The sequence below is a fragment of the Populus nigra genome, chromosome 11 (assembly GCF_951802175.1).
Source record: "Populus nigra chromosome 11, ddPopNigr1.1, whole genome shotgun sequence".
Lineage (NCBI taxonomy): Eukaryota > Viridiplantae > Streptophyta > Magnoliopsida > Malpighiales > Salicaceae > Populus > Populus nigra.
This window is the reverse complement of record NC_084862.1, coordinates 3136437-3149084: the sequence shown is the minus strand read 5'-3', so window position 1 is coordinate 3149084 and position 12648 is coordinate 3136437. Positions and strand designations below refer to the sequence as shown.

Below are 12648 nucleotides of genomic sequence, written 5' to 3'. Positions count from 1 at the left end.
TCCTAGCTATATATGAACATTGGTAAGAAAAAGTTTTGTAGATGGAAAATTTACAGCAGCAGTGTATAGCAGAAAGGTATCGTAGAGAGCAAGAGTGGGCGGACGGGGCCTGTCAAGGTCAGTGGTTATGGATATATTTGCGGGTTTTGGACCGCCCTAGTTGACTTGGCGAGAAATGATTGGGCCATGACGGTAGTTACCACAACCGAATTTGTTTGACTTTGACCTGCGCCTCCCACGTTGGATCATGTAGTAAGGAGTGATGATGATGAAATAGAAGGCCGACCTTTCTGATCATGAATACATCATCTCTTCAAGAACTGCCAGCTTCGTAGGAAATCAACGGATACTGTACTTTCAAAGTTTAAAAGAATGACCTCTCTAGCTTCCTGCTTTTGTTGCATGGCGATCATACAGTATGTCGGGGGAATAAAACCTGAACTCGATGCCAAAACCATGACAATAAAAGCAGTTCATCCAGCTCACGCCTTATGCCCTAATGCTTGTATTCCTCGTTCACAATCAAGACAAATTGTGGCACTCCATCAAAGGATACCAAACGTGAATTTGATGTTTTTTAAAATAAAAAAACAAACATTTGAAAAGCAACCACGCAGCCACTCTCAAATACACCACGCAGCCACTCACAAATACACTATTAATGGATTTTAGCATCTTTCACAGGTGCTTTAGCAAAGTTTCATGTCATAGTAGTCAGATGAATACCACAGAAGTGTTAATGACAGCCTATTCAGGTAGAGACCAAATAATCACACGTCTTGAAGATTGTGTTGCCGTGTTAGTATGTTAAAAGAAACCTTCTTTCCATGTCCTCTGATGGCTATGGCCAAAAGAAAGAATGGCTGGCTAATAGAAAAACAAGGTAAGAGAATCATGGGCAAGAGAATCATGGAAAGGAACATGAACTTCAATTATTATGAACTCAATTTGTACATGTACAACTAACAAAAACTATAGCCTGATATCCTCTAAAACAATTAAATCCTCCCCCTGAACAATTAACTTACCAACTTAAATTCTCACATGCAAAAACAGAAATGACTTTTCACTCTTCATCTGCCTACTGACATGAAATCTTCCCCGCCACAAACCAAGACACAATCCCCAACATGGTGAATTTGCATCTGATTGGACCTTTTCAATTTTCACAAGCACTGACCCTTGTCTCTGCATCCTGATCTTCATGATGATATACTACAAGCTTCGAATTGTGTCCACTCGATCAATAACATCCAAGGCCTTCATGCGGTCTATATCAAAGTCAATGACAGGAACTGACGATGGCCTTCTGATGGGAAACGGATCTTTTCTAGTTTCACCCATCGGCGAGTGGCTACTACTTTTACTCAGTCGATGATGCTTGCTTAACCTGTTTTTTGCAGTATCAAATTCCTGGCTCTTACTTATCCCAGGCGTCTTTTTCCTCTTACTCACATCCCGAAGCATCTCTTGGTCTTCAATTGTCAACATAGGGGATGGAGAGCTTGGCCTTTGTGTACACAACTGAATTGTCTTCTGATTTGGCGACCGAATCGGAGATTTAACTGGAGATCTGAGACCGCCATTGGCAGCTCTTACTTGGCTGACAAGATGTTGAAGCCAAACCACCAATTCAAGAATATAAATTTCAGTCTTCTCCTTGTCTGCATGGTGTAGTGTCTCTATTCTGAGCAAGTCAGTCTGTCCAGCAGGTTTACGATTCACCTCAGACCTGAAGAACCTTTCGTAAGAACTCAACACATACGAGATAAAAAGAAAGGGCACAAACAGATTTGGAACTCACCCTGTATTCGCCCATTCTCCAACCCAGCCAAATCCATGATGAGCTCTAGTTAAGTGCATGCAAAAAATGTTAACACAAAGATGAATAATTGCAAACAAGCCAACAAGAGAAGAAACATTGTGAATATTAAAATCTCTAAATAACTTTTAGCTCCTGCTTTAAAACTGTTCACAAGGACCAAGGACCATACAGTTAGGGTGCTTTGATGAGCAGATGGGATGAGAATGGATAAGAAAAGGTACAACACAGGAGGAGGTGGGACAGAAGTTTGGGTATGGTACAAGACAAAAGCTGCCCTTCATCCTGTCCCATGTGCACATCAAACTCCAATACAAGTGAAGTTATCCTGCAATGTCTTGTCCAGTCCCATGTACAAAAAACTATCTAACTTCACCTAAAGTAATAATTTGTTAGATTGTTATTACTATTAGTGCTTGTGGATAACATGATTTGTGAACTTGAATGAAATTGAGCAGATGATAAGATGAGGTATCATGGCGTACAGACTAGCCGAGGTCAAGAAATCTAGACTGGGGGCTGGAATCTTACTTGTTTGTGTTAGTAGCAATAGGAACAAGCCAATGCAAAGTTTTCTCCATTTCAGCTTTGATTTGTGAAACTGTAAGCTGCAAGAACAGCATTTGAAAAACTAATTATAAACAATGCATTAACAAGAAAATGACTAGAAGTGTAATTTTAAGAGAAGATTGTTGACCTAGCAGCCCATTGAAAACAAACAAAGATAACATATCAATGAACAAGTCAGTCCCATGACAAGATCAAATGATACCTCTTCCTTAACTTGAAATGACAGTAATTTTGAGCGCAAAGCAGATTTTATATTTGGTGGCAATCCCTGGTATAAAGCATCCCTTGTATTTGGAGGCACAGAGCTTGATCGGGACACCTGGTCACATTCAGGTATTAGATCAGAAAACCTCAGAAGCTGTGGTTTGAGATACAGAAACAAAATCCTTAATAGGAAAGATAAAAGGATATCAAGTCTGGGTGAAATCATAAACTCACAAGAGTATCAATTTGGGTGATAATATTTGCATAATGCAATGCAAGACCAGCAGGCCCCAACTTTTTATGGTTCAAAGAACTTTTTACTGGTCTATCGCCATCTGCAAGTGAAAACATCAGTTAATGAACCCAGCAAATAGTGAGATAAATTTCATACTATTTCATTGTTCCAAGCAAGGAAACATAGAGAAGTGGGGGTGTGGGGGTGTGTGTCATGCATTAAACATTTTCATTAACAAGAAATTTAAAACTCTGTTTGGATTGCTCACCAGCACTACCAAAGGCTTCATGAATCTCCAAATGCAAGAAATGGACAATATCTACCAATTTCTCCATCACCTACACAAACATGTTAGATTTATGTTGCAATATCACTATGAATAATTTCAAAAAAAAATAACAAAAGGATTTATTGTGTGGCTATCACTTGACAGATATGGAATATGCCTAGTCCATCCAACATTAGGAGTGCATCACTGCATCATTGTGGTAGGATCAGAAAACACAATGATCAATGACGGTTCATAAATATAAGAACCACCATAATAAGAACGTATTTCTCTCCAATGACCCCGTAGAACAAGGCACCTAAATGCCTTACTACCTCATACCTCTTCCAAAATCTTCGACCAGAGTGATTTCTTCTTCAAACTTTTCACATGCTTCCTTTGACTCTTTAACTCGGCCCTTAAAATTGAAAGGCTATCCCCTACAAGTGAATTAGACACAATGAAAAAAAATTACTTGCAGATGTTAATATTGATCACGATGAGGAAAACATGGAATAGAAATAAACATCTCTCAGATAGTCTAGCATATTTAGGACAGGATCTCAGATTCTCAGCAGTTAGTATTCAGTGGTATTGAAAATTATAAGTTCAAGTTTTTGAAGGCTAGGCTCGGGGCAGCCCAAGGAAAGGAATTAGAGATTACATGCAAACTAAACCCCAGCCATTAAAAATGAAAACTTGAGTTTGGAGGCTCCAGATCAAGTCAAAGTGCAAAGATCACATAAAAGTTAGGTGGGCACTGTTAACTGCTCATGAATCACATCACTTGATTGCAACATGATGCATATAAAACAGATGCAGTCTACCATATATTAATGTAATTCTGTGCACAAACAAGGCCAAAAAGGACCATGAATAATTTTTCGAAAAAAGGGTCCAGACATTCAAAACAGTCCCATGCTATGAATTTAAGGATAATCTTTCAAGATAATGGAATTTGTCACACCAATACTATGTAGCTTAAATATATTTCAGCATCAACCAAGGAAGTACTGCACAGCATAAAGATTAGCGGATTTCAACTAGAACACCAAACTATGTTACTATGGTTTTGGGTTTTATTAGGTTCTGAGTAAAATACTTCTCCTGTTCCCATGTTTTTTGGCTTAACCGGCCCAGGAGGAAAGAGGAGCAAGATCAAGCATAGAATACTTCAACTCCTTTCCCTAAAATATTTTCCAGATCAATAGTATGGACCAATCAAACAAGAAACACAAGCAAAATGAAACTTAAACTGCAATTCACCTCTTTGAGCAACATTTGCTTTGTCATCTTCCTGAAGCTTACGGCGGTAATCTTGTTCAAATCTGTCCAAGGCATGCATTTCATGATACAGTTCCTACAACCCAAAGGAAATATTTCTTCTTTGAGGAAATCCAAAGGATAACATTGAGAAAATACTAAGCATGAAATTGTCAGGATGGATGTGACAACAGGCTGATATTAAACTATGTGGCATAACATTTTCAACAATGCTGGATAAAGATGGATGGACCACAGCTCATGCAAAATTAAAAAAAAGGAAACATATTAATGAGAAAAAAAAATAATAGAATAAAACCAAATAAAGCATTAGCAGCACATAAAGCAGACTCTAGATGCCCATATATGATTTCAGTACAGTCATCAGTACAACATATCTGGATCATTGATACAATCAACGTAGTCATGTTCCAGTCATAGCATTGAAAAGAGATTGTATTTTGGTCTGAAATGTATGTCATTAGGTGAGCAAGGGGAAGAATTCTAAGATTAAGTTTATGACATTCTTCATTTTTCACGAGCATTTTGCTCAATGGCCATGTTAAGAGTGACACAAGTACATAAATTTTATTTGAAGTCCAACATCCTGGAATGTAGGAGTTTCCTTCTTGGTGTTTCTCTTCCTCCCACATATTAAAGTCAATGCCAAAAGGAAAGGGAAAAACGCAATTGAGCTGAAAAAACTGAAAAGTCACACTCCCTTTCAAATTAGAATTTATCCAGACTTTTTTTTTTTTTTTTTTGCAGATAAAAATTTCCACAGAACAAAGAAAAAAAGAACATTGTTAAATGCTTTTCAAATCACCACGCCTAGATATGCAATGCATGATGCAACTTGGGGGTAGTTATATACTACAGTATTGTTAAATACTCACTGCTGTATACTGAACCAAATTCATCAATTGATGCATAACTGTCTCAGCTTCGTCCTTCAATTGCATTTCAGGTGTCAATTCAGAACCCAACCTAAAAATCATATGGAATGATGTGAGAAAATTTGAGAAGCTTACTTCAGATATTCTGAAGGACAATCAACAACAAAATTACTTTTCAAGATATCGGTCCAAGTTGTGCCACTGAGGATCTTTACAACGATTTCCAAAACGCACCACTTCTCCGGAAAAAACTTTCAGTTCTTCTCTGTCACAATTGTATAGTGAATTGATTAATATTTTCTGTACATGTTTCCTAGACATTGCTATAAGATCACTGTAATAAAATGGATGAAAATTTGTTTTCGAATTAAAATCACAATTTATGCAATATTAACCTCTTATCAGTTGCTGCTAGCCTCAAGAGTTCATCCATGTCTCTTGATATTAAATTTTGCACCCCCTCTGAGGGAAGCACAACCTCTTTTAAATGTCTAATGTTCTCTTTTGAAAGAGATTGCATTAGATTGGCACCCTTAACAATTGTGTTTGCAACTTCAAAAGCCAAAATTGAGATCTTATTCCCTTTTGTTGTCACTCCAGAGGTAAAACCACCACTGCTAAGATTTAAATTGGTCATGCTACTACCGAGTGTGTCCAATACATCATATGCCTTTCCGAGCCCAACAGTACCAGCTCTTCCCAGCAGTGAGCTCACTTCTGAGACCTGCAACACCAAAATAACCAGCTTTCTCATTGAGGAAAATCCTTATTCACACTTCCTCAGAGCAACTTCAACATCTATATCTATTATCAATGTGTGTGCATGAAAGAAGATCCTATATCCATGCATTGCATTGTGGACACAAGAATTCACTCCATGTGCATTGCCAAGTATATAATCATTCCATGCATGGATCTGATAATTATATCATAAGATGCAATGTATTTGGGGATGGAGGATTATTAAGCATTTGATTATAAATGACAAAAAAAGTAATCTACTAGAACAAGAAAATTCAACCAACTCCACTTACAAATAGCACAAATAGACTCTTGCAATGAAATAAATTGGTTTTACATTAGATGCACATCAAAAGTTTTGTTTTTTAAGGAATGATTTTTCAATGTTAAGAATGTATAATATCATTCGTGAAAATTAAATATTTTAGTTGGCATACTCCATTTGGTTAATAGGACCATGATTTCTTTTCTTTTCTTTTGGTTTTTATTTTTATTTTTATTGCTCTGTACTCCAAAATGGCTTCAATGCATCCTGACTTTCACCTTCTTTTTTCACCTTTCAGAAGTATCAAACCACACACATGCTTTATTTTTATTTATTTTTTTAACCTTCATTTTTTTATCTCCTCTATGTTTATATAAGAGTGATATGTTGAAACCATAACGTTATGGAAACTTTTACTACATTATTATTTTATTTACTAGCGTGAAAATATGTGGAAGGTTGTTATGTTATTCAATTAATCAAAGAAGCAAAGATTTAATAATTGTTACTTACTATGTATAGATAGATGTTACCTGTCAAGGTAACAAATATTTTCAATTAAAATTTAAAATATTCACAGTTGTGCTTTACAGAATATTACACATCATAATATGGTAGAGATAATGTCTTCATTATTAACAGGAATGATCCACATCGAAGTTAAGAGGCATTTCGTGAAGTAGCATTTGTCTTGATTATTCAATCAAAACCAAGAAATATATGTAAAGAATCACTTTTGATAATTTTCACCACAATCCAAACTTGTACCGAGCAAATGCATGGGTAACTAAATAGAGCAAAACAAATTGCAAGCAACTACATGAAATGTGCACTTGTCTAACTTAAAAATCTAGTCTAGAGCACTAATAAGTCTTTTAGATGACATCAGCAAATCACTTTTTCTTTCTTCTCTTCCATTCTGTATCCTCCACCTCCTACTTGAGTTATTTAAACATGTCCAAGTTTAGTTGTGTGTACACAAAGTTCTCCAATCCAAGAAAACCTAAATGTCCAAATAATCATAATAATGTGATATAGAGGCAGTCAACTAATCAATTAAAAAACATGTCCTCTCCAACTTAAGAATGAATTGATGAAAACTTGAAATATTTAATAAAACTACAGATGATGAAGATGTCACTCTTTTTTTTCTTTAATTCTTGATCGAATAGACTTTAAGAACACAGCAAAGAAAACAGACTTTATGTGAGAATTGCATTTAAAAAAAAAAAAGCATCTAAGGGGAAAGAAAAGAACATTAGTGTTTAAGCAGACAGAATTGGATAACTAGAACTAGAGAAGTGAGATAAGAGACTCGATAATAAACTAGACATGATCCCAATAAGTATGTGTGCCACTAACAATTCATCTCCTCCTTCAAGCTCCAGATAGAAGCGATATTATAATCCTCTGAATACTACTACTTCAGTGCTTAAAATTCCTCTCCAACTGCTCCACGAATCTGGCAGCATATTAGGAAGTTTTGCCACTATAAGAGAACAAAAATACATGCAAGTCAATACATGGAAATCTTGCCTTCGAATCAATGAGGCAAAGGATAGTCCATTATTCCACCTCTCTTGCACAAATGAAACCAGCTAAGAATCAATTTCTTCCACTTCCACTTCCACTTTGTCACAATTCTCTCGAGAAATATGCACTATTCTGTAAGAATGCTCTATTCAGTCACCTCATACCTTGTAAACTTCTCATTATGATGCTTCTTCCTAGTAGATCTCTAACACACTATATCCACCCTCAACACATGCAGACAATTAAAAGCACCTTTGCCGACTCCAATTTCACATGTCAAGAAAAATTGAACTCTCATCGCAGTAAAGAAAAGGGTTTATAGGTTACAACAACTCGTTAAAATTTTGGCCCTAAATAGAACACATTAATATAGACAAAGGATCCAAATAGCCAAAACTACTAATTTGAGGCAAAACATTGGTATTCACCCATCCCTGACAAAATATAATTGTTTCTACCACGAGCTCCATTGTAATACACCAAAAAATGACCCTGCCTTTAAAGGCTCCACCAGCATGATGCACCAAGGTCAAATAGAAGCTTCTGTCCTTTTCCTTAAAAATGGCATGTTTAGCAAACTTATTTTACCCACTCCTGATGCTTCTACAGAAGTGAAACCCAACATTATTTCCAAAGCAGGGGACCCAACCCTGCCTGTCTCCTGGCTCAACACTGCATAGCTTTAAACGACTTTCAATTGCTTTCCCTGTGCAACAATTTTGATAAGGCTCTGTCAAAAATGTGCAACCTTCTCAAACCCTACCACTCAGCTTGAGTCAAGAGATGTACCCTTTTCCCCAAGTTACGATTGATCACCCATGACATTCCATTCTGCGCAAATCCACTCCACAATTTCTCAAGTCCTTTTCATAGACAAAGTTGGTAAACAGAGAGTACTCTTAATCAAATAGCAATGCCCTTCCACCCTTTAACCCCCCCCCCCCAACCACCCCCAATGAAATTTTGATTACTGCCCAGCCTTTCCTTTTCTTTGCATGAAGGAATCCCATGCGACCTCCTCAAGGGAGGACCACAGGTTCTCAGATAAAGATGCAAGATATGATCTTACTTGATATCCGAAGTAGAAGATAAGGGAGGACCACGGGTTCTCAAATAAAGATGCAAAATATGATCTTACTTGATATCCGAAGTAGAAGATAATATCTTCATTATGAAACTTAAAACTCATCCAGTGGAAGAACACACTCTTCCTTAAATTAACCCTATATCATACAAATGCCCCAAGGCTAGGAAACATCATCACATATATCAACTTAGTGCAATTGTTCACGAATAATAAATGTGAAATCAGCATAACTTCAGACTGAAGTCTTAACCCTGTGACAGGTTCCCCCTATATCTGAAACATTCTACTTGATTTTTTCATCAACAAAAAGAAAAATAAAAAGGAGGTAGCAGATCCCCTTGACTCAAGTCTCTCAGCTAATAAAGAAGCCATATATAAATCAACTAGAAATTTTACTCTTCGAAGGTAAAACAGAAGATGCAAAATAATACAGATAGATGAGACCTGTGTAAAATATATATGCTAGAGAAAAAGGCTTTAGACTTCAATCTTTGTCTCTCACAGCCAATAATCACACATTAATACTCTTTCTAAAAACATCAAAACAATGTCCAAAAGTCCAATGGGATTTAAATTTCTAAACTAATCACGATAAAGGAGATTGATGGCCACGGAAAAAAAGTGAAATGCTTGTTCAATTTGCTGCCAGACCATTGCGTTCAAAATTTTAGACCAGAAGTAGTTATGAGAATTTACAGACAATTTTCAGCATTTCATGAATACTAGTTTTACATATTATGTGATGTGGTTGTAGCTTTCATTTATCTTTATTCTAATGAATCCCATCTTCAGAGACATGGCAATGGCCTCATTTCAGCAGTATAATCTGCTCTCCAAATGTCATAGGTAACAAGTTTAACTTCCAGGAACGCATGTCAAGTATACACTTTATATTGCGTCTTTAATTACATGCTACAATCAAAGTTTCAGCTGAAAATATAACAGAGGAAACAGCAAGCTGAAGAGAAGGAATTGGCAATAATTAGACAAGTAAACAACATACAAATTAAGCTAACCTTTGCAACAGCTACTGGCGTGGACTTGGTTGATCTGGATTTATTGGACAGAGCCCTTGACAAGCGAGGAATCCCATCATCGATGTCATCTGGATTCATCCCATATTGAACCACATCCACCTCCGGAAATGAAAAGGGTTCTCTTAGCTGCTTATTATCCACGTTGTTCTCCCCAACTAGAGATGGATTTGTATTGCCATCTATTTTCAATTCACGAGTCTGAAAAACCAGACCAGACCCATGACTAAAATGACCATTCAACTGCAGAAAGCCTCCACTGGGAGCATTATCTACAGTCGAGCTCCTCGAGCAAAGCCCCCCCATTGTGATGATCGCCAAATTTATTCAATTATCGTTCCAAAGTTCCATACAAAGGGTAAACGCTTGTTGTTAACAAGAATTAGGAAAACCCTTTTATCAAATTACACTAAGGAGGTCAAAAATGAAGTGATTGGTAGCAAATCAAGAGCCCCCTTTATAAGTTCACCACAGTATTGATCTAAATGACTTTGAAGCTGAAAATGTAGTCCCTTGTTACATCAAAATCACCACAATACCAGTTACTATCACCGCTGAAGTTCCAATCCATCAACACCAACCCCACCAAAACTGTAAATCAAGAAAACAAAACGCTCATGAAGTCCAACTTACAAATTCGGAAGAAAAAAAAAGCAACCTGATCAACATCAAATCAAAAGGGCTAATACTATCAAAATAAAAAAGAACAAAACAACCCAGTTCAAAAAAACTTAAAAAAAGATCAGTAAAAACTCAAGAACACCAAAAAAAATGATAACACAGTCAAATTAACTTATGCACTGATGAAAACAAAAGCAACCCAAAACCACAATCAAGAAAAAGCATCAATCTTTACTCGAGAAACACACAGACCTAAAAAGATGCATTAAATTTGCATCTAATTCAAAGCAAAACAAGAAGACAAACTTACCAGTTAGATAGGTAGAGATCTGTGAGAGACAATATAGAAAAAAAGTTATGACTTGTGCTTTGTTTCTTCAAGTAAATACAGATACAACAAGAAAGAGCCAAGGAGAAAGAAATGATGGTGAAATAAAGAGATCAGTAAGTCAAAGTGCATAAACAAAGGGTCCAAAGCCTGCTGTCTGCGGCTATGGAACTGTTGATAACCAAATCATAACAAAACTAGTACAACAACTAGCAAATAGCTGGGTAGAGAGAGGGAGGGCATAGTCAAAACCCAAACTAGACTCCACTGGCTGCTAGCAAGCACACACTCATAAATAGTTTAACCATGGTTTTATTATTACCTTTTTTGGTTTTTTCCAACACTCATTGCCCACTCTCCTTCTAGGCATGTTCTATTCACACACTTCGGGGGTTTTTTTTATGTTTTGATCTGGGTTTAATAACAGCGGTTAGCAGGACTGAGGCAACAATATTAAAGAGCCTTAAGAAATATTTCTAGATTATTATAAAATCTTAAGAGAAATAAGAAAATATTTTTTTAAGGTGTTTTCACAAGTATAATTTTTAGAGGAATTATCACAGTTAAATTGTGTAATAATGTCTTTTTTTATTGGATTAATTATAGATATTTAGTTATTTGGTGTGGATGCTGAGTTTATAATATATTTCATTAAATTTCTTTGGAGGTATAATTTGGAATTTTTTTTGTTAAAATACTTTGTGGATTAACTAGAATCTTAACTTATTTTTAGATTTCATGCTGTGATATTTAGTATATTACTATTCATAGTTTTCATACCCGGCCCGGTTCAAGGCCTGGGTCTCGGGTTTTGATCGGGTCACTGGGTCAATTTTTTCCCGGCCCAAGGCCCGGGTCACCGATTTTTGATTGGGTCACCAGGACCATTTTTTCAAAACGATGTCATTTTAGTAAAAAAAAAAACAAAACTCAACTGGTCACAACTGGGTTTTTTACCAAGTCTTGCCAGGTTTTTCCTTCCCTTATTTTTTCTTCAACCTGATCTGGTTCCAGCCCCGGATCGACTGGGTCCCCGGTCGACACGCCGGGCGAGGCCAAATTTCAAAACTATGTTACTATTGGTAAATTATTAATAGCTTTTGGTAAATAAGGACTGAAATTAAAATATTAAAAACAAAAAGGATTTGTTAATACTTTTCAGGTAAGAGAGAGAAAATAAAAAAAGGTTGACCAACGAGACCAATGTCAGCCGACATGCGTCGCACCGAGAGGAAGAGGACACAATAGTGCATCCAACAACACAACGCAATGGCATTTTATGCCACCGGGAGATACTACACTTGTCACTCAAAGTACATGAATGCCTCCTACGTTCCAGTGCATACACAACAACCAAAATATCTAAATCTATTATCTATTCCCTGTCTCTAATCCGGGTGGATCAGATTAGTTTGATGATTATATTCACTTTACAAATAACTACTAACTCATCTATTTTCTTAATTAATTAAAAAAATAAAATCTAAACTTAAAAAAAATTGTTTAAAAAATTAAAATCAGATCTAGCGATAGATCAAGTGAGCCATTACTTGTATATTTACTTGATAAGTAATATTATTATCCCTAATTCTTAGAAATACTTATTGAATCAGATATTATTATTATTCGTAAGAAATATACATATGAATTAATATGTCTAGCAAAGCTAAAAGCTCCAAACCAGGAATATATTTAAGAAGAAAAGAATTATAACATGGAAGAAGAACGAAAAAGGTTCATTAAAGGGAGAAAAACAAAAACAAAAGTCGAGAGTGTATCCA

At 36.2% G+C, this 12648-nt stretch overlaps 1 protein-coding gene across 1 annotated transcript; it reads right to left on the bottom strand.

Annotated features, from left to right (window-relative positions):
• Positions 1 to 910: 910 nt before the first annotated feature.
• LOC133668423 (protein PSK SIMULATOR 1-like) lies at positions 911 to 11145 on the bottom strand. The gene is made up of 13 exons (XM_062088263.1): positions 10850 to 11145; positions 9901 to 10509; positions 5654 to 5982; positions 5431 to 5523; positions 5259 to 5349; positions 4366 to 4459; positions 3442 to 3539; positions 3100 to 3169; positions 2831 to 2931; positions 2595 to 2711; positions 2354 to 2430; positions 1805 to 1849; positions 911 to 1732 (listed from the first exon to the last, which is right to left on the bottom strand). Exons 2-13 carry the CDS (start codon positions 10222 to 10224, stop codon positions 1216 to 1218), a joined length of 1956 nt encoding a protein of 651 aa, XP_061944247.1. The 5' UTR covers positions 10225 to 10509; positions 10850 to 11145; the 3' UTR covers positions 911 to 1215.
• Positions 11146 to 12648: the final 1503 nt, after the last annotated feature.

Coding starts and splice junctions, on each gene's coding strand:
- LOC133668423 (XM_062088263.1), bottom strand. CDS start 10,224: ATGGGGGGGCTTTGCTCGAGGAGCTCGACTGTAGATAATGCTCCCAGT. Junction 2,932..3,099: donor TGAAGCCTTTGGTAGTGCTG/GTGAGCAATCCA, acceptor TTTCACTTGCAG/ATGGCGATAGACCAGTAAAA. Junction 1,733..1,804: donor GGAGAATGGGCGAATACAGG/GTGAGTTCCAAA, acceptor AAGGTTCTTCAG/GTCTGAGGTGAATCGTAAAC.